This window comes from Vombatus ursinus, unplaced genomic scaffold (assembly GCF_900497805.2).
Source record: "Vombatus ursinus unplaced genomic scaffold, bare-nosed wombat genome assembly UNPS02000577.1, whole genome shotgun sequence".
Classification (NCBI taxonomy): Eukaryota; Metazoa; Chordata; class Mammalia; order Diprotodontia; family Vombatidae; genus Vombatus; species Vombatus ursinus.
Window position 1 is genome coordinate 24,278,890 of NW_020940355.1, and position 26,253 is coordinate 24,305,142.

Below are 26,253 nucleotides of genomic sequence, written 5' to 3' on the forward strand. Positions count from 1 at the left end.
CCTTTCCTTAGTTGAGTTGGGATGCTGTGTTTTTGAGCCCAGCCCTCCATGATTTTATTCCCAGTCTGAGCACTGCTTAACTAAAAAGAACAATGTATAAAGAAAAAAGAAAAGCCACAGATGTCACTGCTGCTAAAATGTGCCAAGAACCCGTGTTTGGTTTTTGTGGCTATTGAGAAAGTAGCCTGAAGAGTGTGTGTCTATGAGGAAGAGGCCCCTGTTACTAGCTTGGCTTTCAGAGGCCGTTGTGCATCCATGGCAAGCTTTTTTCAATGTTCATTTTTGGACCAAACTTCTCTAATAATAATAGTTCACATTGTGGAATATTTTACATACATTATTTCATTTGATCCTTACAACAACCTTGTGAGACGGGCATTATTATTATCCCCATTTTAGAGATGAGGAAATAGGCTCAGAGAGGTTAGTGATTTGCCCAGTGTTACACAGATCCTAAGTCTTCTTGAACCTAAGTCTTCCTAAACCCAAGACTAGTGCTCTATTCACTATACTTCACTGTATACTGCTGTATAGCAATGTACAAAATAACGACATTTACTTATTTATTAAGTGGTAGCATTTCATGGAAGAATTCAATGTACTTGACAATGTATTTAAAAACAAACAAATACTTTTTAATGATCAGAACAGTGTGGGGATTATAATTGCCCAATCTGCAACCACTGAGGCAGAGTTCTAAGCCAATGCTACTTTATTAAAGGGACCATGGTCCCTTCTAATGAAGTAGACCTCAGATTTTCCTCATGATCTGAGATACTGCTGGTCCCCAGGACTGTGTTTTTATAGGGTTTGATACCCAAATATGCAAAAGAGGCATGGTAAAATACAGAATCTCATTGGTTGATAGACCTTGCTCTTGAGGGCCAAAAATGACATATCAACTGAGGAAGGCGGATGTCACAGGTTGGGTGAAGCATAGGGTATCTCCACTGAAAGTGGTCATAGGATGGCCACCTGCTCATATTGAACAAAAAAGAATGGTGTGGAGTTCCCAAAATAAGTTAGGGGACTTTCCAAAGAATCAAGGCATGCTGGATTTGGACATGGAATTTGAGTAAAACATAATGGAGATATCTTTGTCACCATTCTTGCAGTTGAGCAAGTGAGCTTCATAAGTGGTAAACAAGTAGTGAACATTACATTAAAGTTTGAGGCCTACTATAAGAACCTATCTTATCTGATTACCCCTATGTGATTTGTGTAAACTATGAAACTGATTAATGCTGATTGGAATAGAGTAAGGGTCCAAATGAATGATTTCTCACAACAGCTCAAACTGTGTCATGATGGGCATGAGAGAATAGAAAAAACAGGTGTGAAAAACAAGACAAGCGGGAGCATGGGGAGCACAGAAATACATCTGGGGTACTTGATTTGTTTCCTCTTGTGGACAAAGTGTTTGCTTCTTCCCCACATTAGGATCATATACTCTTAGGACCATTTCACCATTAATAGGATGGATTAATATTAAACCGTCATTTATACTCTCTTGCTCTGTCTGCCTTGTGACCACGGGCATATACTTATAAATCAGTCAGCCAGCCAAGGGTAAGGGTGCAGACAGCAGACAGGTTAACTGACCAGTACACAGACTGAATGGACAACCTTGGCCTCATTAAAATGGTGTTCTAATCAATTGACCGAAAGGGGCCAACTGGGATGGTAATGAGCTACCAAGTCAGTATATTCTAATGTTCTGAATGAAATTCTGTTTGGATTCTACTGCTGTTCTTAGACATTATGTCTCTCCTTCCTGGGACAGACTGTTCTCTTATTGGTTAGGCATTCAATACAGATCACCTCAGTAGACTCAGTAGACAGATACTCTCAGTAGAGAGTAAAGGCTTTCAGGTACCCAGATGATAACGATGTTTGAGATGGAAGGGAGTTTTATCTTTGGTTGTAATTCCATCCAGCAAACTCTGTGTGTGTGTGTGTGTGTGTGTGTGTGTGTGTGTGTGTGTGTTGTGTGAGAGAGAGAGAGATTGAATGCCTAGCACAGTAGGCACGTAATAAAAGTTAGTATTAGTTTTCCCGTTTGTCTAAAACAGCCCTACTCTCAAGGAGTTTACATTCAACCGAGTTAAATACACCGTATATATGGTATAGAATGTAGGCTCCTTGAAACAGGGACTGTTCCATTTTTGTCTTGGTACCAACAGTCTAGCACATTGCCTAGCACATAATAATAGCTTAATTGTTTTGTTTTTGGTTTTTTGATTGATTGGTGAGAAGATTAGGGTTGATTGGATTTTAGAAATGATCCCAAATTGGCCTGCTGCTGCAAAAGGCTCTTTAACTAGAATTCTTCTAATGATATTATGTGGCTGCAAATAAGAAGTATTAAAATTATGATTAACCTAAAGGACAATGAAAAGGACACATAGTGGAGAACAGCTAGGTGGCACAGTGGATAGCCTGGTGAGAAGAGGCAGCATCTGCCTTATTTGACAAATGGATCTTTTTCTTATTTTTTTGTTTTAAGGGGAAAAAATTTGCTTGTATTACTAGAAGGTCCCAAAAGACTTTGGTGATGCTTCTTGCCAACTCTCCTGATGCTGTCAAAGGAAGAGTTTCAATCTATATTGTGTATAAATCGAGTCAGCAAAAACCTGAATTTTTGATTTTTTATTACAGAAGGATAAATTTCATTTCATCATGAATTTTTCCTCAACTAAATGTTCTGTAATTTTTTAAAAGATATCACTTACCCACTTCTAACTCTGTGACCAAATACAACCATGTAAGTTTTTGGCTTTCTATCCCCCAGTTTCACTGACCTTGTAGCGAAATATCTTTTAATCTTCTGTATAGTTTTACCTCTTGATATGTATGTTTAATAGATATATCACAAGTTGTCTACTGAAGTCAAGCCCTGAAGTCAAGAGGACCTGAGTTCAAACCCAGCCTCAGACCAAACACTTGACACGTAGTAGCTGTATGACCCTGGGCAAGTCACTTAACCCCAATTGCCTAAAAATTTTTTAAAAAATTTAAAAAAAAAGGACACAGTGGGCATAACGAGGATTGGCTCTACAGCTTTGATGTCTGGGAGTCTTAAGACATTATGGAGAAGAAGGGTTGGTGTTAAAAATGGAAGGAATAATCAGTCCAACAGAATTATGCTTAGTCAAGGACACCAGGAATAGAGTTGAAGGAAGCATGTCGAACCAAGATATATTCTTCCTGTCAGTGAGTCAAAAAACATTTATTAAGATACTACTATGTTGGGGCAGCTAGGTGGTGCAGTGGATAGAGCACTGGCCCTGAAGTCAGGAGGACCTGAGTTCAAATCTGGTCTCAGACCAAACACTTGACACTTACTAGGTGTGAGACCCTGGGCAAGTCACTTAACCCCAACTGCCTAAAAAAAAAAAAGATCCTACTATGTGCCAGGCACTATGCTAAGAGTACTGGGGACACAAAGAAAGGCAAAAGAAGACAGTCCCTGTCCTCAATTAATTCACAAACTAATAGGGAAGAAAGCATACAAATAATTGTGTACAGATAAGCTATAGACAATACAGGATAAATAGGAAATACTAAAATCAGCAGAGAGAAATTACTAGAATTAATAAGGATTAGAAAAGCCTCTCTGTAAGAAAGTGAGATTTTTGGTGGAGACTTGAAGGAAGCCAGAGAAGCCTGGAGGTGGAGATGAGAAAGGAAAATATTCCATGCATGAGGAACAGCCAGTGAAAATGCCCAATAGCCCTCACCCAATAGCTCCCAGGAAAAGGCTTCTAGAAACCTTAGACAGGGTTTATACCTGCCCAATCACTCCCCTGGAGAATTTGGAAGGTTTTGGGAGGATGCAGTTGGGAGACTAACTTATCTTAAGTGACAGCCTTAGGTATTTCAAAGTGAGGAAAAGACCCTGTGTCCCCTAAAACTCCCTTCCCATCTGTCAGAGTTTTTTTTTTAATGGAGATCAGGCTTTTTCATTCTATAGAGATAAAAGGCTTAAAAATGCAAATAGATGGTATGCTTATCAAATTTGCAGATGAAACAAAGCTGGAAGGGATAGCTAAGGCTTGGGAAGACAGAGTTCAGATTCAAAAAGATTTTGACAGGCTAGAGCATTAGGCTGAATCTAATCAGATGAAATTCAATAGGAATAAGTGTAAAGCCTTACAATTAGGTTCAAAAAATCTATTTCACAAGTATAAGATGGGAAGGGTGAGTATAGTTAGATGACTATTTTTGTCTGAAAAAAATTGGAGGGCTGGTTCCAATGATTGCCAGCTCCCTACAAGTCAAGGATGAGATGTGTCAGCCAAGAAAGCCAATGTCAGTTTAGGCTGCATTGAGAAGCAAAGCACTCAAGAATAAGAAGGTGATGACCTCAGCAGATCACATTCAGAATATTTTATTCAATTCTGGGTGCTACATTTTAGGAAGGATTTTAATAGCCCAGAGGATGATCAGGATAACAAGATGGCTTCAAGATCACATCTTCTGAGTATCAATTGAAAAGAAACTAGGAATGTTTAACCTTGAGAAATAGACATTATAGCTGTGTTCAAGTATTATGGAATTGAGGCTGTTATGTAGAAGAGAGACCAGATTTATCCCCTTTGTCCACAGGGGGCAGAACCAGGAGCTAGTAGAAGCTCCAAAGAGGCAATGTTGGGGAAAAACTTCCTAATAATTAGAGCTCTCCAAAATGAGGATGGAGATGCTGCCTTAAGAGGTAGTGAGTCCCCTTTCACTTGAGATCTTTAAGCAAAAATTGGATGACTACTTTTTAGGCTTGTTCTAAAAGATACTGTTATTCAGGTATGGGTTGAACTGGATGGCCACTAATTTCCCACCCAACTCTTGAGATTCTGTGATGTAGGATGTACATATGTATGTAACCAGCAAAAAGAGATAAGCTAGGCTTGTGGCTGATGTGTTTTACAACAGATGGTGGTTGGTTGATTTCAATACTAAAAGAACAAGAAGTAACCCCCATTCACATTGGGGTCTTTCCTACCTTCTAGAGAAGATGTTTGGAAAATATGGACAAGAATATTACAGCATGTTTGGAATATTACAGAATATTACAAAATTATAATATTACAAGAATATTACAGCAATAGTAGCATGAAAGTATTATGTGTCAGTGGAGGGATTATCCTTACCATTGAAATAATAACTCCAAGAAAGTTGTTAAATATCATAATATTCTCCAGCTACAAAATTCTCTGGGCACATTTGATTTTTGTGATGCTCCCCTGAGTAGGTAGTACATTAGATTGTGAGCTCCTTCAGGGCAGAGACTCTCTTTTGCCTCTTTTTGTATCCCAACCACTTAACACAGTTCCCGGTACATAGTAGGTGCTTAGTAAATATTTCCTGACTGACCAGTGCATGTAGTATTATTCTCATTTTATGACTAAGGAAACTGAGACCTTGAGTAGCAGTCCTTCCATAGATTCATGCAGTGAGTGGCAGAGCCAGGACTTCTCTCAGGGTCTTCCAGTTCTATTTCTTTTTACTCTGAAAAAAAAAAGTCTATGAGGGGGATCCCAGATATGCAAATTGGCACTGGGTTAAGCAAAGCTAAGGCTAGGAAATGGATAAGCTATGCTCAGTGGGTGTGCCCTAATTTGTACACTTGTGAACTTTCAAGCTCAGTCCAAGGTTCATTTCTTTCTCATATCATCTAGCACAAGGGCGTGTCAGGATTTATGCTTGGAGAGTTATTGAGTTTTCTGGTTACTCTTGTCTTAAATTATATCTCTGTCATACCATATAAAGTAGAAGAAGAAATTAAACATCTCTCTTAATAATAGAAAGAGCACTAGTTGACTGTGGGGACCTGGATTCTAGCTTCAGTTCATCCACTAGCTAGTTGTGTGACTTGGCAAATTATATTACCTCTCCAGATCTGTCAGCCTTATCTGTAAAATGACTGTGTTGGATGAGATCCACCTACTTTTCAGAAACTGGTTTCCTTCGAAACTCAGTTCAAGTGCCATTTTTTATTTGAAGCCCATCCTGATTTTCCCCAGCTACTAGTTTTCCTCCTCTTGTCCCATCCCCACCAGTTACCTCTCATAGATTTTGTATATATTCTACACATTCTTACATGGATTTGTGGTCTCCCCTCAGGTAAAGTAAGCTCTTTTATGGCACGGAAATTTTTATCTTTCCCTTTGGATCCCCAGTGCCTAGCATGGTAAATGCATATTTGTTCACTGATGTTAGATTTTCTCGAGAGGCAGTGTGGTATAATGGAGCTCTGGGTTTAGACTCTAGAGAGACCCAAATTCTGTTTCTGACACCTGCTAGTTGGGTAAACCTGGGCAAGTCACATCTCTGAACCTTGGAATCCTCATCCTCATTGTTTAGAAGGAAAGATAAACAATGCCTTCACTACCTACCTCACAGGGTTCATCATGAGGATCAAAGGACATAACAGTGTCTATAATATGCTCTGCAAACCTTAAAATGGGCATCTAGGTGGCACAGTGGTTAGAGCTCCTGGCTTGGAGTCAGGAAGGCCTGAGTTCAAATTCAGCCTCAGATACTTACTAGCTGTGTGACCCTGGGTAAGTCACTTAGCCTTGTTTACCTCTGTTTCCTCATCTATAAGATGAGCTAGAGAAGGAAATGGGAAACCACTCTCAGATCTTTGCCAGGAAAACCCCAAATGGGGTCATGAAGAGATGGACACAATTGAACAACAACAAAAATCTTGAAGTGGCATATAAATTTTATCATTGTTATTATTATTGTTGTTAGCATGTAATCCCATGAGACTTTTGTGGAGCTTTTAATTTTGCATCTACTATCACATGAGCTATAGTGGTACCTATGGATTTCTTTTTCAGGGTTGGCCGGAGGCCAGTGCTGCTCTTTTCCATCATATTCATTCTGATCTTTGGACTGACTGTGGCGCTTTCAGTGAATGTGACAATGTTCAGCACACTCAGGTTTTTTGAAGGATTTTGCCTGGCTGGAATAATCCTTACCTTGTATGCACTGAGTAAGTACCAACCTTCTGAACCTATACTGAAAATTAAATGAGATGTCCTGAGGAAGTAGTCTGGGCAAAAGGGTTTTGTGAGCAATGAGCATGTGTGCTCTTGTCTTAGAAAGGAGCTGCTTTGGGAGGTCCAAATGGATTATCCTGCCTGTAACTATGGATTAGTGAGGAACCTGCGACCTCTAGGCCACATGTGGCCCTCTAGGTCCTCGAGTATGGCCCTTTGACTGAATCCAAACTTCATAGAACAAATCCCCTTAATAAAAGGATTTGTTCTGTAAAACTTGGACTCAGTCAAAAAGCCACACCCAAGGACCTAGAAGGCCACATGTGGCCCTGAGGCTGCAGGTTCCCTACCCCTGGTTAAGTCTTCTAATAGCTGTTTCTTCTACTGTAACAGAGGCCTCAGAAAATAAAACAAATGGGGATGCTGTACTATTATCTGCCAGATTTGGGATGGCCCATGCAACCAAAACACACTGGGTTTGGGGTTGCAGACTGAATTTTCCTTATTGTCTTTGTGCACAGTATTAAAATCATTGGATAAATGTATGCTTCTGGACTTGGATTGTTAGAAATCATGTGCAGGATTGTATGGTCACGTGGCTGGGACTTCACTTTTGATTTATTTTTGACAGCTCTCCTCATTGAGGCTGCTTAATATTCTGCATTTCCACTTACTCATGTGTCCATGTGAGTTTCTGGAATTGTTTGGAGATGAGTTATAGGCTGTGGCACAACAAAGAATTAGAAGACAGAACAGCAAGTTTAATTATTTCTTCTTCCATGTGGTTTTTTCCCCCTAAAAAAAAGTTTTCCTCACTTCTCTAAATGTCTATTGATTATAATAACTTTTGTTGCAAGTGTAGATCAGAATTCCCCCAAAATCTCATTCATCTGCATCTTACTCTTGCTTGCTTGCTTGATAATTTTGCTTAAGGTGTGTGTGGGGGATGGGGAAGAGGTTCTCTGAGAAGCGAATAGCAAATAAAAGTTTATTTGAACTATTCCTCAGAGAGATAGAAGAAGAGTATAACCATCTTCAGGCCTTTACTCCAAAAATTGTGGAGAAAATAAGTTATCACATCAGAATCAAGTCAGAGAAAAGAGAATTATATGACATAGGTACATTTGGAGGGGAAAATAACAATGTATACTTCAATGAGCCCTGAATTCATCCTTGTATTCCAGTTTAGAATAACAACAAATTCTCCTAATGATGATCTTAAGACATCAAAAATCACTAAGCTGTATTCACTAGACTCTTTTTAAGAAGGCAGGGAAAGTATGCAATCCATGTTAGGAAGTTTTCCAGTCAATGGTTTATGAGTCTATCAAAAATAGTTTATTCTTTTTTAAAGTTTTGGTACCTGAAAAGATGAACTTTTTTTTATAGAATTTTCACATCTGTTGTTTTAGAGGCAGCTGGGTGGTATTATGCTGGACTTCAAGTCAGGGAAACTCAAGTTTGCCTCTGGCCTCAGACACTTACTATTTCATCTTGGGCAAGTTACTTCACTTATGTGTGCCTAAGTATTTTCATCTGCAAAATGAAGATAAGAATAGTACCTACTCCCCAGGGCTGCAGTGGTTAAAATGAGATAATATATGTAAATAGTGCTTTGTAAAGCTTAAAGGGCTATATAAATGTTAGCAATTACTGTCATTTTGTATTGTGGACATATCAAAGAACAGGTGGTATTTGATTTATCCTTCAATAATTATCTCCTATCTATCTTTCTATTTGTAAGTATGTCAGAGACTATATGGCAGTCCTATTTCTGTAAATACATGGCAGCCCTCTGACATTCCCTCTCAGGCAGGGCAGCCAAACTTATTTGTTCAAGAAGTCACTCAGTGCTCTTCCTGGGATATTCCATCTCCCTCTTCACAGACTCCAAGTAAAAACTAGCAAAAGCATGGTGATTTCTATTTTGTCCAGATATTGTCAAGACAGGAAGGAGGATGGCATTTTTCCTTTGCTCAACCATCTGAGGGATATTTGACTAGAGAAGATTAGAGCTCTGTATGAATGCCATTACAAGGACTATTGCATGAAAATTTCAGTATAATAAAAGATTTCCAACCACTCCAACCACCCCCTCCCACCCCAATCAGTGATTTCAAGGACTACAGTATTCAAAGCAACCAAGTTCTAATAAAACAGAAGAGTTTGGCTAATCCCTTGGTGTTTATGGGCATGTGATTTGACCACTAAACATGGTGGATAGATGGGAGAGGAAAGGAAATGAAGTTATGGGACAGTGTGTCAAGGCAGAATATAGGGTAGGACTTGTAGCAGAATAAATAGCCATTTAGAAAGAGAGGTTGACAGTAGTTATTGTGTTAGTAGGACATAAGGGAGGCCCTTCTTACTAGAGCACAGCAGTATGCTTATGGTTTCTGGAAGACAGGATGTATTCGATTTGTCTTTTGGACAAGAGGAATATTGCCTGGGTTCTTATTTATCATTTAGGAATTGTTTTTCTTTTTGCTTAAGGAAAATTTATTCAATGCCTATTTCAAAGAATTGAAATCTTACCTAAAGATCTAGGAAAGTAAAAAAAAAATTTTTTTTAGATTTTTTTTTTTTCTTTTAACCATCAATCTAGCTCAGATTTTTCTTTTCAACTGAGGGGTTCTTATCTCACTTAATGTATCTATTGGAATGTCCCATACTTTCTCAGGACAGAGTTAGGTTTTATTTTTATTTTACTCTCACAGGTATGCCACTGTGACTAAGGCAAATGCAGGTTGGCCTAGGGTTAATGTGTTCTCATCAAATTATCCTCCCTTTCCTTCCCAAATGTGGACCCACTTCTTTCTTATCTGTGACCACATTGTCCCTTTTTATCTAGCCCCTGGGATGATACAGGGCAGGCCTTTCATGGTGAGCCTTCCATGAGCAAGTGGAAATAGAGGAAAGAAAGAACTCACCACACTAGGCACTAAATAGGGGGGGAAAAAAGTTCAAATAAGACACGTCTTGCTCCCAACGAAACTTACATTCTCCTCTCTCCTGCCCTTGCTTCTGACATCCATGGACCATATTGCTGCATAGAATCCCCACCTAAAGGGATTCCTTCTTTTCTTATCCAAGGGAAGAGGAAGAAGAAAGGAGAGGGCAAACCCCCAACAGCCACTCCCCTGCCTTGACTATTTCCCTACTACCTGTAGCACTGATCTCATAGGAAACATCCTTAGCCCTGGCTCCAGTTCCTGTTTACCATCAACTCACTGTGCGTGCCCCTATCTTTATTCCTTCCTGTCCCGTCTCCCATAAAAAAACCCTCTGGAGATTCATGAGTTTGAATATTCCTCTGAAATGTAGATTGCATATTTCTTTGATCCCACCATTATGTTTCCCTGTAAGGTACAAAACAAGAGAAAAAAGAGGGGGAGGACATAGAAGGGAACTTTTTATAGCTCTATTTTCCATTGTTCCTTGGATTTCTCACAGTAAAATCCCATAGTAGGTTCCCCAAGTGTTGTATGCTCACTTCAAAGAATGAGAGAAGCTGACTTGATGTTTCCTTTCACAGTGGACCAGAAAGGAAGGAAATGGTGTTCAGAAGCAAGTTTCTGTCAGTAGAAAGGGTAGTAGGCATGTAAATACTTGGGGTCCGTAGAGGGAGATGGTCTGAATGGAGAAATTTACACCACCAGGAGACCACAGGGCTAAGTTCATGCAAATGAACATTTTCATCAGTGATTTAGATAAAAACATAGATAGAATGTTAATAACATTTGTAGATAGCCACAGAGCTTGGAGGGATACCAACATAACCAGATAACAGGATCTATATGCAAAAAGATATCAACTGGATACAAAGTTAGGCTAAATCTGAAGATGGAGCTTAATAGGGATAAATGTTAATCTTATACTTGGGTTCAAAAAGCCAACTTTTTGTTGTTGTTGCTGTTTAACAAATGCCACAGGAGAAGGGTCCATGATTACCAGTAACATCAAAGAGTACTTCGTACCCTCCTTTCTTTTTTTATTCAGTTGTGTTGGGGCCAGCATTGCAATAAACAAGCTAAAACTACTTTATGTTGACTCATTTTCAGTAACTGACATTTACAGGAATATACTAGAAATGGCACTAAAAGGTTTAAGAAAAGAGTTACGGTAAACTTGTATGCACATCATACCTAAAAGTAACATTTTAAATTAAAAAAAAAGAGAGAGAAAAACTTTCTGGAAGTGTCATGCCAGTATCACGGAACAGCACTAAAACTGTATGTGTCGAATCCTACATTGTTGGTTTTGTGTCTTTTTTCTCCAAACAATTGTAAAAGATATAAATGCTGTACAATTGTATCTTAACAGTTTAAAAGCAAGATAATGTTGCCCTGTGTGAGAAATGTTCTCTAAGTAAATTATAATTCTATATAAGGCCTGCCATACAGCCTCTATGGTTTTGTTTATATTTTAGAATAGTTTTTATGTCCTTTTTTGGCCCCTTATTAAAAAGCTTTTTTTTTTTGTAGTGTCTCCCTGACCCCATCCTGCTTTTAAAAACATTCTTTCCCCAAAAGTGAAAATTTTAAATTGGTCTACAGTTTTCAGTACTAGAATGATTCTAATTCGATAACTGCAGTCTTCCTTACCACAGAGGAAATGGTAAATAACCCACAACCTGATACTGGGTTTGTTGGGAGGTTGCTTCCTCCTCTCCTCACCAAGGAAAAAAAAAGTGAAATCAGTTTTGCAGTTTGAAACAGCGAAGACGTAAAGTTTTAAAACTATAGCACCATGAAATTTCCGTTGTTTGTGTTGACTCTGCCGTAAGTCAAATACAAAGTCAACAGATTTTTTTCTGGATAAAAGAGTGAATTTCTTTAGTTTAGGAGATATCTCTGCCCTTCAAAAGGCCAACTTTACAAATACAAAATAGGAGAGACATGACCAGTCAGCATTTCACTTGGAAAAAAAAAAGATCTGAGGTTGTTTTTAAAAAACAACAACAACAAAAACACTATGTTAATATAAGTCAGCAGTACACTGTGGTAGCCTGAAAAGCTAATGTAATCTTATATTGCATTTAGAGACTTATCTGGCATACTGGATAGAGAACCGGTCTTAGAGTTAGCAAGACCTTGCCTCTGACATCTGCTGGCTGTGTGGCCCTGAGCAAATCATTTAACCTCTCAACTACCACAAATGCTTATCTGCATTGATAGAGGGATTTTCCTCCCTGGGAATTCCATATACCAATGAAACCACAAATACAATACAAAAGAAAAAAAATTCCAGAAAGAAGGCTGTGATCTGGGAACAGAGTTTTACTCTGCTCTGGTTAGACCATTTCTGGAATACTGTGTTCAGTTCTATTCAAAATATTTTAGGAAGAACATTGATAAGATGGAGGGTGAACAGGATAGCAGGGGGCCTTGGGTCCATGCCATTTGAAGATGAGGATGAGCTGAAAGATTTATAGATCTTTATCTTGAAGATGAGAATATTGGGGTTACAGCATGGGGGGTTTACAGAAAGCCCTATCATTTACTTTCCTTTAAATTTTCTCCAGCAGAAGGGCTGCTACTGAAGATGGTGCAAGACTCCAGGCACAATAAGGGTTAAGTGGAAGTTTGAGGGTTGGATAGGGTCCTTACCACTATTTACAAACATTATTTCTATGGGGAAAATCAAAGGTGCAAAAGACTTAGATGCTTCTGGAATACAACCTGCAAATGAGCCGAGGACTGCCCTTGATGTTATAGCAGAAAAGAATGTCTGCTTTTATAAATAAAAACCTTCTGCAGGGTTTGCGAAGAGGAGAGGTTTGAAGACAGCGCCAAAGTGGCAGAGGAAAACCCAACATGAGATGAGTCAGGAGACTTCTCTATGCCATTCTCTGTGTGATCTTGGATAAATTTGGAAATGTAATAAAAGCTGTTGCCTGACAGGGGAGTTCGACTCGTCTTGCTCTGCCCCAGAGTGTAGAACAAAAATATAGTGGATACAGATTGCAAAGAGGAAAATTGAGGCTTACATAGGAGAAAAAGCTTCCTAACAATCAGTCATCTAAAAACAGAATGAGGTTCCTTAGGAGGTGGTGGGTTTCACCTCACTGGAGCTCTTCACACATGCCCTAGAGGAGATTTTTTTTTTCAGGTGCAGCTTGGACTGGGTAGCTGCTGAGCTCCGTTTCACTTCTGAAAAGCAGTGATTCCTCACACCTTTCTGAGCTTCGAGAGTTCTCATCTGTGGTGAAGGGGTCTAGGGCTCGATCAAAGCATCTTAACCTGGTGTCCTTGTACTTGGTTTTTAAAAATATTTTTGATTAGCTATATTTCAGGATAATTGGTTTTCTTTGTGATTCTATGCATTTCAAAAAGTCATTCTGAGAAAGGGTCTATAGGTTTCACCAGACTGCCTGAGGGTCCACAACACACACACAGAAAAAGGTTAAGAACCCCTAGACTAGATGATCTATCTCTAAACTTTCTTTCTAGCTGAAACATCTTATGGATTTCTTTGATTTATTTGCAAGGAATACCCACATACATACACACATTCACGTGTGTGTGTGTGTGTGTGTGTGTCCCTAAAGCCATTTGATCTTGATAAGGAAAAGAACACCTTTACATATACACACATACATATACACACATATGTATGCATATACACATATGTGCATGTGTGTACACAGACACACATGTGTTTGTGTGTGCATGCATGGTGAGACAGAGAGAGATCTGAACATGGGATTTATAAAAGACACATTCAGATTAAATCTTTTTCAAGTTTTTTTTTTCTTCAAATTGCCAGAGGCTGACATCTTTGTGAATTAGGACGTGAAACTGGGATTGTTGGCATCTACCCTTGGAATCTTTCACGTACAAGTAGAGTGTACTTGGCAAGTGCAATAGAAAAAATAAAGCTGATGATTTTTATGTAGTTCAGTGGAAGTGGTTCATGTTAGTGCCTTTTGGGACCATCATGTTAGCCACTGAAGTAATTAAGTGCAATGGGCTAACATTTGTGGCTTAATTCTGTCTTTTCACCTCGGCACTAAAGAAGACTAGAAAGTCTTGCCTTTAACTCCACTAGGGGAAGGGAACCACAGAGTCATTTGATCTTGGTAATAAGGAAAAGAACACGTTTTCTTATTTGCTATGATAACAGAGTCTTCCAAAGATGCTAGAGAAGTAAAAACTTTGTAGTTTGGATAAGTGTTGCATAGTGTGATAGAGCTAAAAGTATTTATGAAACTCTTCCCTCCCTTCTTCCACTCCCACTCTGAGGATTCCATAATATGTTAGATGAAGCAGTCACAGAAGTAATATTAGAGGGAAAAGCAATGGATTTGGTGTCAGGAGACTTGGGTTAAAATAAACTCCCAGCCCTGTCACTTTCTAGCTATGTGACCTTTGGCTTGTCATTTCACTTTGTCTTTAAAATTGAGGTGCTAATACCTGCAGGATCTACCTCACAGGGTGGTTGGAAAGAAATTATATTGTGAATTATAGAAGCTATAGAAGCTGTTGCATTCATTTGTCTTTCTGGGAGAAACTACAAAGGAAGGAAAAAGCATTGCCTCCTGAGAAATAACCAAAAAAAAAAAAAAAAACAACTGAAAAAAACAATAGAAAAGGGTTATGTAGTTTTAGATGGAAATGTTTTTTTCTCTTCTTCCTTGCAATCCATTTCCTCTAGTTGGAAATAATATGACACACTAAGGAAGATGTACAAGGTGATGGTCATGGCTGATACCTCAATCTAATGAATACACATTTTCTGGAGAACAAAGATGAAACAGAAATGCTTAAAGAAAATGATTTCAAAATATCTCATGTCCTCATTCTAATAATGTTCTTGAGTTAGCCAGCCCAAGTGATTGTACAGATTTACTCACAATCATGGAATGATCCGTAATTTCACAGGTGACTGAGCTGGTGATTACCCCACAAAATTAGAAAGCAGAGCCTTGACTGTCCTGACAGACTGAATATGAATTTAGATTTGCCATAGGAGGGGCAATGTTCCCCTCTCTTTTTAACACTGATGCTGCCAGATACTCCCTGAAGCACCTCCATAGATTTTATTGCTGTGGCAGATGATTATTTCTGTAGCATTCCCATCACCTCATTTTATGTGTTCCTTTAAAAAACATCCTTTAAGATTCCACCGGTAACAGTGTTATGGAACCTTGTTGGATTTTTTTTCCTAATGAAACCCACTGATTTTATAAGAGGGATTAAAATTTGTTCTGAAGAAACAAAACTTTGACCTTGGAAGATTATCACCATCATCACTAAGCTTGCTGGGGCTTACTGGGGATTCAGAGACAAGAGAAATAGAATCTTCCTTCAAAGAGTAATAATGATAATAATAATACAGAAACGTTTTCCACAATCATCCAGACATAATGTTATTCTACAAAAAAATTAGGAGTAGGGCAACTAGGTGGCACAATAGGTAGAGCACAGGCCCTGGAGTCAGGAGGACCCGAGTTCAAATCCAGCCTCAGACACTAGCTGTGTGACCCTGGGCAAGTCACTTAACCCTGATTGGGCCCCCCAAAATAGAAAAAATTTAGGAGTAACATTTTCATATATGTTACCATAACAAATATTTATATTTCCTAAACTACACGGAATGAAAAGTTTTCAAAATAAAGAGACCTAGCAGAAGAAGTTATTGGGAATAGGATGATGTCTATATATGGCTTCCAAATTAAAAAGGGAGTGGAGCCAAAAATTATATTAATCACCTTATGTATATGAATGACTCATTATCCATGACTCCATAGAAATACACTTAAAACAACTTCTACATCTAATAGAATCTTTTTTGGATAAATATAAAAATGTCATTTGTATTTGATAAGCACAGAATTCCCAATATAGGTCAAGGAAAGACAGAGACTGAAGGCTTTGAGCTTGAATCTGAAGTCCACATTTAACCAGTGGATAAAAGTAATGTCTAGAAATTACCTTGAAGATACATTGAACATACAGATATCAAAGAGAAGGCTATGACTAAACATGTTAAGAGCTTACTGGCATCCTGAAATCATAGCTGTATGAAAAAAATCTTTCTAGCAATTAAGACAATTTCAGCCTTAATATGTACTTTTAGAATTGTAAAAGATTAGAAAGACAATTTTGGTAGCTGTGTGAAAGATGGATTGGAGAGGAAAGAGAATGGAGAGAGGCCATTTAGGAAATGATACTAATGGTCCATTAAAGAAATTATAAAGGCCTGTTGTGTGTATAGGGGAAAAGGGGTAGGTGTAGGAGATATTATAGAGGTTAAAATCAATAGGAGTTAGTAATGTGTCAAATATTAGAGATGAAGGAAAAGGAAGAGTCAAAACATGGTTGACAAAGAAATAGGGAAGTTGGAAGAATGGTAAGGTAGATATAGAGGGAAAATGATGAAGTCAGTTCTGGACATGTTAAGTTTGAGTCAGCAGTGGTACAACAGGTGGAGGTGTCCTGTGGATAGTTAGCAGTATGGGACTAGAGTACTGGGGAAAGTTTGAGGGATAATATATACACTTTAGAGGTATAGAGGTGATTATTGAACCCACAGGAGAGCATAAGATCACCAAGAAAGAGAATATAGAGAGAATGGAATAGAGCCCAGGACAAAACTTTAGAGACATTCATACTTAGAGAAGAGAAGGATGGTGAAACAAGAAAAGAAGGAGAGGTCATACAGGTAACAGAAAAACCAGGAGAGAGCCATGTTACAGAAGCCTGGGTCAAGGAAAGTTTACAGAGGAACTTGAACTGTGGAATGAATAAAATGTGAAATTTCTCTTTCAAGTAAACGTGGTTTCAGTTATTTTGTGAATGAATTTTTTTCTAGTTGGTTCAGCAGATGTTATTTTTGTGACATTTACATGAAAAAACAACTTTATCATTATGAGCCTGGCTTTTACCTGGCCTACTGTATTTTCAGGTGTCTTAATCATTAGCAAATACTTGGAAATATTCTCTTTCTTCCTGACAAAAAGCCCTAAAGTTAGTTTTTTTCCCCCATAGGGAGGAAGATCTATATAACTTATCAAAGACCTTTAAAAAAATAAGTTGCTTCTGTTCCAAAAAGTAACTTTTGAACAGTTTTGGTTTTGCAGAGAGTTAAGTGATCATGCCTCAGACACCACAGCAAAATAAAATCACCTGTTGGTCTTCACTGGAAAAACAAGATGAATGTTTCTGCAAACATTCCTCATGGCTCTCACATACTTTTGAAAAGCAAATGTTTGTTTCCCTGCAGGAAAAATTCACAAGCAAAACAAAATGTTTCCACAGAGGATATTCATCCCCCACATCACCTCTGGCACTTTCATTCCCTGAGAAACTTCTTTCCTTCTTGTTTAGTCGTTTTTCAGTCATGTCCGACTCTTTGTGACCACTCTTGGGGTTTTCTTGGCAAAGATACTGGAGTGGTTTGTAATTTCTTCCAGCTCATTTTACAGATGAGGAAACTGAGGCAAACAGGGTTGAGTGGCTTGCCCAAGGTCACACAGCTAGTAAGTGTCTGAGGCCAGATTTGAATTCAGGAAGAAGAATCTTCCTGACTCTAGGCTCAATACTTTCTCCATTGCCTCATCTAGCTGGTCCTTCTTAAACCTGGCTGTAACGTTAATAGCTTTGTTAGAGCTGGTCAGAACCTTGGAGATTTTATGATCCCATCATTTGCAGGATAAAGAAACTAAACAAAACCCAGTGCCTTGTACTCAGTTCACTCAGTCTTTAAGATACTGCTATGAGGAGAATGTATTCGTGTGTCTAGTGTCTAGTCTAGAGACGAAGAAATGCAACAAGAAGGCCAAGTGACTTCTTCATCAGGAATGTTAGATCAGAGCTGCATGCTAAATACCTTCTAAATAATTTCACTCCAGGATAAAAACCTACAAAAATGGGGGCTTTTGGTCTACTGATATGATACTGCTAGTCAGTCAAGGGTCTGAAAACCATGTGCCCTGACCATAATATTTGATCTGAAGAAGTTGTATCTAGTGTCCTTTGCTTTTAATGGGTAATAGCCCATTATATATATATATATATAATGCTTTATAATATAGATATATAGAAATCATATCTATATATATGTGTATACATAATGTAGATATGTAGAAATAATTTATATTATGTACTATATACAACCTTTTATAATATAGATACATATACATTATAACGTATAAAGGGTCCTGACAAATACAATAATAATTAACCTGGCTCAGAATAAGGCAAGGTTGGAAGCTTCTACAGTTGGAAAGGCAATAGAGACTGTTGGGGGAAGTGGGTAGAGGTGGTTGTGTTGGACAAGTCCCATAATTGGCTATTGCTACCCATCTTCCTCCTACTCTGAAGACCGCAGTTTTAGACGACACATCCCATTAGAGATAGGATAAGAAAATGGGTATATTTCAGGGGTTTTATCATCTGGGTCCTAAGATGCTTCAGTGTTTTTGTTGAGTTACCTATCAACATCTGAGTGAAGTAACTGCGTATCAGCCAAAAATTTAGCTGCATAAGATATCTCAAAGCTCTCGAAATAGCAGGTTGGTTTAAAAAAATAGTCCTGTGCCACATTATCACACAGTGGACAAAGTTCCTAAAGCTGCATAAATCCTTTGTGACTAGGTTTTCCCTAGACTGCCACACACTGGAAAAGTTGGTGGTGTGTATATGCTTCAGTTACCAAGAGGCATTGTGGGGTAATGGAAAACACATAGCTCAGGAACTCTGTCACAAACTAGCTATGTGGTCTTGGACAAGTCAACTTAAAATCTTAGTTTCTTTATATCCAAAGAGACTTGAAACTATTCTCTTAAGTCTCAGTTTCGTTATGTATAATACAAAGACAATATTTGTAGTACCCAGACAATGTAAAGATTTGCAAACATTTAAGTGTTATATAAATATTATTAGCATATTTACAAAATGACGAATCTGGAGTAGGTATCTCAGGATCCTTTCAGAGGCCAATGAATAGTGTTCCTTTTAGCATTGTCTATTATGTCTGCCATTGTAGTGGTATGGTGATCATTGGGAGGCTGTTGGGTCATGTTTCTTAAAAGTTAATGTCTTCCTTCTCATGTTAAAAAGTGAATAAAATATGCCTTCCCTTTGACCAAAAGGTCCTACTGCTGAGTAGATATACCCCAAGGAGGAAAAAAACAAAATGGTCTTAATTATACACACACATAAATGTATATAGTATACATATATATCTATGTATACTGTATGTATATATAATATATATGTGTGTACAAGGGTATATACATATTTATGTGTAGCTGTGTATATCTATGTCTCTATACGTATACATGTACACACAGACACACAAGGTGCTCTAAAAGTCTCAGTACTATTTTAAACTATTAAAGCTTGAAGACTTTTGAGACACCCTATTCTAAAATACAAATAGCAGCATTTTTAGGGGTAACAAAGAACTGGGGCAAAGTGGATACCCATTGATTGGAGAATGGCTGAACAAAAGGTGATGGAATTTTACTTTGCCATAAGAAATATTAATATAAAAAATTCAGAGAAGCAAACCATGTGCCTGATGACTGCAATATAAATGAAAACAACAGTAAGAGAAAATTGAATGCTGTGTAATGTTATAATGGTCAAACCTGGTTCTGAAGAAGAGCTGAGAAAAGTACCTTTTTCTCTTCATTGAAGAAGGGGAGAGGCCTATGGCTGTGGAACAAGGTGCATACACTGTCACATGTGTTGATTGGTTTTGTTGAACTTAATGTTTTAAAATCTTTGTTACGAGGCAAGCTTCATTGGGTAAGGGAGGGAGAGGGAAGAGGGTTATGATGTTTGGAAATACATATTATGTAAAAACAAAAGATTATCAATAAAAAAAATTTAATCTCCCTGAAGTTCAAGATCTTGACCTCAGGCAGGCACCCCTTAACCAGGGGTGTGGAACCTGGTGGCCTTGAGGCCACATGTGTCCTTCTAGGTCCTCAAGTGCAGCCCTTTGACTGAATGCAAACTTTACAGAACAGATCCCCTTAATAAAAGGATTTGTTCTGTTAAACTTGGACTCAGTCAAAAGGCCGCACCCGAGGACCTACAAGGCCACAGGTGGCCTCAAGGCCATCAAGTTCCACACCCCTGTTCCTGCCCTCTTTCTTAATTCCCTCAACCCATATCTTTTTTTTCATCAGGTGAGATCCCAGGTCACATGTTTCTGAAGCACACAGCTCTCACAACTGGAATTTTTTTCTTAACTGGAAGTGAATATGACACTAGGAAGAAAATATTTTAGGGCATGTTTACTTCCTTGGTATTTCACTGGTGGTGATGATATAAAAAGGAATTATGAACTACATTCCCTCCCCCCCAAAAAACCCTTTGAAACGATAGGAAAAAGACTTGCTGCATTTCAATGTTTGACTTCAGTGATCATCTGAGGTAACCCCTACCTGAACAGGAATCTTCTCTACAGCATTTCCAAGAAATAGTCATCCATTCAGCCTCTGCTCGGAGACCTCCAGTGAGGGATGGCACAGTCTCTTGGAAGGCAATCTATCCTTGCCACTTTGGATCTCTATAATTAAGTTTTTCCTTTCCCAGCCCAAGTCTTCCTCTCCACAACTTTTCCAATAAGCATTTATTAACTAATCTAGAGTAAAAGGGAGAACATGGGGTGTCCCAAAAGTCTTAGTGCGATTTTTAAGCCATTCAAGCTTAAGACTTTTGGGATACCCTGTAGAGCAAAACATCACAGAGCAGCAGAAGTAGGATAGCATGACTTCCCACAGTGAAGCCAAATAAACTCGTCCTTGAGCATTTTGTAGATCAGTTACCAAACCACAGATGCTCAAAACATATTTTCTCCCCGCCAAAGGCTGCCCCAACATGGATTTTAATATACCTGTGTCCTACAATGGGAAAGCCTTGTTCTTGTGACAAGTATTAATTGATAATTAGGGGGCAGCTAGGTTGCTCAGTGGATAGAGCACTGGCCCTGGAGTCAGGAGGACCTGAGTTCAAATCTGCCCTCAAACACTTACTAGCTGTGTGACCCTAGGCAAGTCACTTATCCCTGACTGCCTCCAGGAAAAAAAAATGTATAATGAGGAAAAAATTAAAAAAAAAAAACTTGTAGAGATCTATTTTTTTTTTCATTTTTGTGGGTGGAGAGAGGTAAACCAGAATTCAGGTCAGTAATTACCATCTTGGAGTTACTAGAAAGAATCCTTATTACCTCCAGTACTGTGTCTTTGATGTGGAGTTGAGTAGAGATGAGGAGGGTGGTTCTCACTGTGCTCATTTGTATCATTTCACTTTGTTGTGTTTCTGTTTTCTTCTGTCATGAAAATGTCTTTGAATATCAAGGCTGCCATATTCTGAAAACAAACAGGAGTGAAAAGGTAAATGTCCCTTTTATCTATTATAAAAAGGGTCTTTTAGGGGTGTCCCTTTAGTTCTTAGATAGTTCTGCATTTCCCATCCTTGCTTAGAAACCCAAACACTGAATTATTTTTGATGGGGAGTTTTCAGTGAATGAGAGACCTAGGGACCTGCTGTGTGTATCACTATGGAAGCATCATCAGAGAATGGAGAAAAAAAGGTCAAGTGGCTTTGTTATATGGTTTCTCACAATAGATGACTTAATAAGTAATCCAGGCTATAGCTAAGCTAAGCATCAAGTATTTCTAAATTACTTATTCTGAGAATATTATAGTTCCAAATATAAAACTTAACTTTAAAATAATCATTATAGAATTCTTAATTATTTTTTAACCAGTTGAGAGGAGTACATCAGTAATTCAAATATGAAGCCACCATCTCTCCAGTGTTAAGAATTAGGGAAATTTCAAGCTATAACATACTGAGTTCACTATATACAGAACACTGCATTAGCTACTGTTAACAGATAAAGAAACAGCAGGTATTTACTCATTTTATATGTATTTGGAAAGGCTTTCTTTTCCTTTGTTGTCCATTTTCTTATCTTTCTTATTACTAATTTTTGCTGCCCTTTTCTCCATTTGAGCAAAATACATTAGGAACTTTTGAAAAAGGATTTTTGATTGTAGCTTGTAAAGCATTTAGTGTAGCATCTGGCACATAGTAGGCATTTAACAGATGGCTTATTTTTTCTGTCCCTTCTTCCCTCCCTCCCTTCCTTCCTTCTTCCTAAACTCCATCCTTCCCTCCCTTCCTTTCTTCCATCCAGTTCCCCCTTAATACTATTGTTAGCTTAGTTGTCTTCAAGTCTATTTCAGTGAAAGTTATAATTATTCCCATTTACCTTAGGATGATGGAAACACATCATTTGAATGTGTATTGTTGAACTGCTACGTATTATATTCAATTTTGGCCCCCTCGGGTAGATGTGAGGGCAGCTCTATATAGCTACTTACTTTTGGATTAACATTACAAGGTTCAATCTCCATGTTAAACTTATTCAGACAGAAAAATGTGAGTTTTTGTTTCGAGAATAAGAAATCAAGAAAGAAGATGAGATTATTTTAAGAAAATTGCCCATTGAGGAAGCAATGTGATGCTACCTAGAAATTACACAATTTCCTGAATGAAAATCCTTCTGTTCTCTGGACTAGAAAACAGTTTTCAGCATTTGTAGAATGCAGCATGACTAGCAACCTTGAGATTTTGTAATACTCTCCCTCCCCAGTGAGGGAGGGAGAGTATTTTTTGAATGTTTTTGAATGAGTTCCTTACTGTCTGGAACCCTGGAAATGGTCAGGAAGATCCTGATATTGGCAGGGTGATAATCAGTACTACGTCATAATGAAGTATCAGGGCCTAGTGTGCATGGTTAAGATCAATGAATTTGAAGTCAAGATCTGAATTAAAATCCAACCTCTGGCATTTATGAGTTGAGTGATCTTGGGCAAGTCAGTTAACCTCTTAGGGCCTCAGTTTACTCATTTATAAAAAGGAGATCACTCAGCAAGCATTTTTAAGTGCCTAACTGTGTGTGTGGAATAATAATAAAAGCCTATTTCACAGAATTGTTGTGAGAATCAAACCACATATTATGATATGGGTAAATAGGGTCCTCCATTTGGAATGCTTTCAGCCTGTTAGTTAAAATACTTGGGAAGTGCAGTTTTTTTTATAATTTCCCTGATCATGAAATTATAGTAAAAAGCACTCTGGGGAGTTTTAAAAGGTCTGACTTTGATGTTCAATAGGAACTGATTTACAGAAATCTGGGGAAAGGGCAGGGATGCTGCTCCTGAAGTTACATACATAGCAAGCCCTGGTACCTTGAAACTACAGGGCAGCTTTCACCCAAGGGAAACCTACCCAATTATCAGAGTAGGTGGTGGTGGCCTGGCCACAGACAAAAGAGTATGTCATTATAGCTTTAGAGAAAGGTTGGGTTTCCTGCTCAGAAAATAGAAACCTGAAAATTATGGATTACTGATTGCCCCTTTGTTTTTCTTGGTTTCAGAGGGTTTTTGCTTTGGGGATTGGTTTGAGTTTTGTTGGTTTTTTGTTTTTGTTTTTGTTTTTTGAATGGCCATTCTTTTTTCGCTTTTTACAAAAGATATTTTACAGGAGAAGAAGTATGATATAGTGGATAGAGAGCTGGCCTTGGACTCAGAAACACCCGAGTTTAAATCTTGCTTTTCATACAAACCGATTGTGTGGCCTTGAGCAAATCATAAACTTCTTAGTGCCTATGGCAGCTCTATTTGACTATAAGTTTCAGAGATGCTGATGTATGTTGGTAGAGGGTGTTTCTGTCTTTGGGAGTTCCCTACACTAATGTAATCACAGGTGTGCAAGGGTTAGAAATTAGGACTTTGAACTTGTCAAACTGTTGTTACAATGGTGGCTCTCATATTTGCCAGCTGGGTAACCTTGGTCAAGTCCTATAGCATCTCTAAGCCTCAATTTTATTTATGTATTATGTAAAATAAGAGGCCTTATAAATAGATGATCTCAAGGTCACCTTTAGCTCTAAATCTCTTATCCTATAATCCTACATTCCTCGAATGAAGAAATATTTTGCCTGCTCTTTATTGGAAGTTAAAAGATGCCTCTTGATTCACAATAGATGTTTATTGAGTAACACTTGAGGGGGCAGCTAGATGGTGCAGTAGATAGAGCACTGGCCCTGAAGTCAAGAGGACCTGAGTTCAAATCTGGCCTCAGACACATAACACCCACTAGTTGTGTGACCCTGGGCAAGTCACTTAACCCCAATTGCCTAAAAAAATTAAAAAAAAAAAGAGTAACTTAATAACATTCAGAGTTTTTGCACCAACTTTAATGTGAATCTTAGGAAAGAGTTCATGAAGAACTTTTCCCTCAGTTCAAATCTGCAGACATTTATTGTGTGTACAGACCCTGGGCTCACCCCCCGCCCCCCAACACACACACACACACACACACACACACACACACACACACACACCCTGCCCTCATGGAGCATCTACACTGTTGTTTGCCAGCCCCACAGTTGGATTCCAGTTGATTCAGGTGGGATTGAAGTGGTCATCACTGATGCCGTGAAAAGATTTTGATAGAAATTTCTCTCTCATTTGAGAGAAAATGCCAGTTTGTAGTGCTTAGGGCTTCCCTCTTCTCCCTCTACCTTGTAGTTGTGTTCTCCTGACCTTATTCCATCTCTTTGTTCCTTCTTCTCTTGCTTTGAACCTTCAGCTCAGGATTCATTTCTTCACTACCAACCTAGCCCTTTCAGATAGTTGTCTTATGAACTCTTTCTTAGCTTTGACCTCTCTCTGCTTTCCCCCACCCTCTCCATTTTATTTACCCATTTGGATCTTAATTGGGACCAGGCACACTCTTTTCCCTGCACTCATATGTTCTCCTGGACTCTGGACTCCTTGCTGTTCCTCACACAAAATATTCCATCTCTCCACTCAAGTGCATTTTCACTGGCTGTTCCCCATGCTTGGAATTCTCTCTGTTGTTTGCCTCTTCATTTCCCTGGCTTCCTTCAAGTCTTCACCTAAAATCCCACTTTCTTCAAGAAGCTTTTCCAGGTCCTCCTTAATTTTCTACGTAGCTCTTTGTACGTTGTCTCCTCCCATTAGATTATGAGCTCCCTGAGGGCAGGGAATATTTTTGCCTTTCTTTGTATCCCAGCACTTAGTTCAGTGTCTGGCGTATTTTAGGTGCTTAATTTATTGTTTTTTGACTCGACCCTTGGGCCTCCCTTCTTATTTCTGACACTTCCATAGAATCATAGATCTAGAGCTTGAAAGGACCCCAGAAACCATCTGGACTAACCCTTTCCTTTTACAGATAGAGAAACTGAAGTCTCATAAGACTGAACAACTTACCCAGAGCTATACAGGTAGTTAGCATCACAGGTGAGATTTGAACTTGGGTCTTTGGACTCGAAAAACAGTATTCTTTCCACTGTACCAGGCTGCCTCCATGTTGTTCTTGTAGTCATTAAAATGTCAAATTAAGTAAGGAAAGGTTTTAGAAGATGAAAGTACTTGCTAGTTATTTTTTTTTTTTATTGTCCTCTAAGTGGGACTTTAGGGCAGCTAGATGTCAGTGGATAAAGCACTGGTCCTGGAATCAAGAAGACTTGAGTTCAAATCTAGCCTCAGACACTTACTTAGCTGTGTGACCCTGGGCAAGTCACTCAACCTCTGTTTGCCTAATCCACAGGAGAAGGAAACGGCAAACTGCTCCAGTATTTTTGCCAAGAAAACCCCATACACAAAGAGTTGGACACAACTGTACGATGACAAAGTAGCTCTTTAGACATTGCTGCATGCTTATAAAATTAGGTCAGTGCAGAAGAGATAACGGGCCAATGGATACTGCTTTATATTCATTCATAGTAGAATATATGGGTGGGAGGGGAGGCAGTGCATGTGCCTGATATTGAAGGTTTTCTTGGTGGGACTGAAATACTCTTGGTTCCTAATGGAAGGACCTGAGGTTAGTTTTCAAGAGCTCTTATTTGCTGGATGTTTTCATCCTGTGCTCTATGATTCTATCAGCACGTATAAAGTCTCCAAGCCATGAATTCCTTCTCCTCTGAGAGCTTTTATATGAATTGCACGTTGTTGGGATAAAAGGTCCAGGTACAGAAGTGGTCAAGATCCTTAATATAAACTTCCCATTGATCAGAGTCAGAAGTCCTGGGAGAGAGAAGTCCTAGACACTTCTTCTTCCCTCCCCTTCTTTGTGATTACTCCCTTAAAACACAGTGGCATTTCCTGACCTCCTCAATGCACTATCATATGTGACTTTTTTTTCCTTGTGGAATATTATTTCATACTTCTTCAGAGAAGAAATGCTAT

The 26,253-nt window shown here is 38.6% G+C and overlaps 1 protein-coding gene across 1 annotated transcript in view; it reads left to right on the forward strand.

The window, feature by feature from the left end:
- SLC22A23 (solute carrier family 22 member 23) overlaps window positions 1-26,253 on the forward strand; it is a 269,943-nt gene that overhangs the window by 59,158 nt on the left and 184,532 nt on the right. The window contains exon 3 of the mRNA XM_027840467.1: window positions 6,843-6,997. Within this exon, the coding sequence (XP_027696268.1) occupies window positions 6,843-6,997 (155 nt within the window). The remainder of the gene's footprint in view (window positions 1-6,842; window positions 6,998-26,253) is intronic.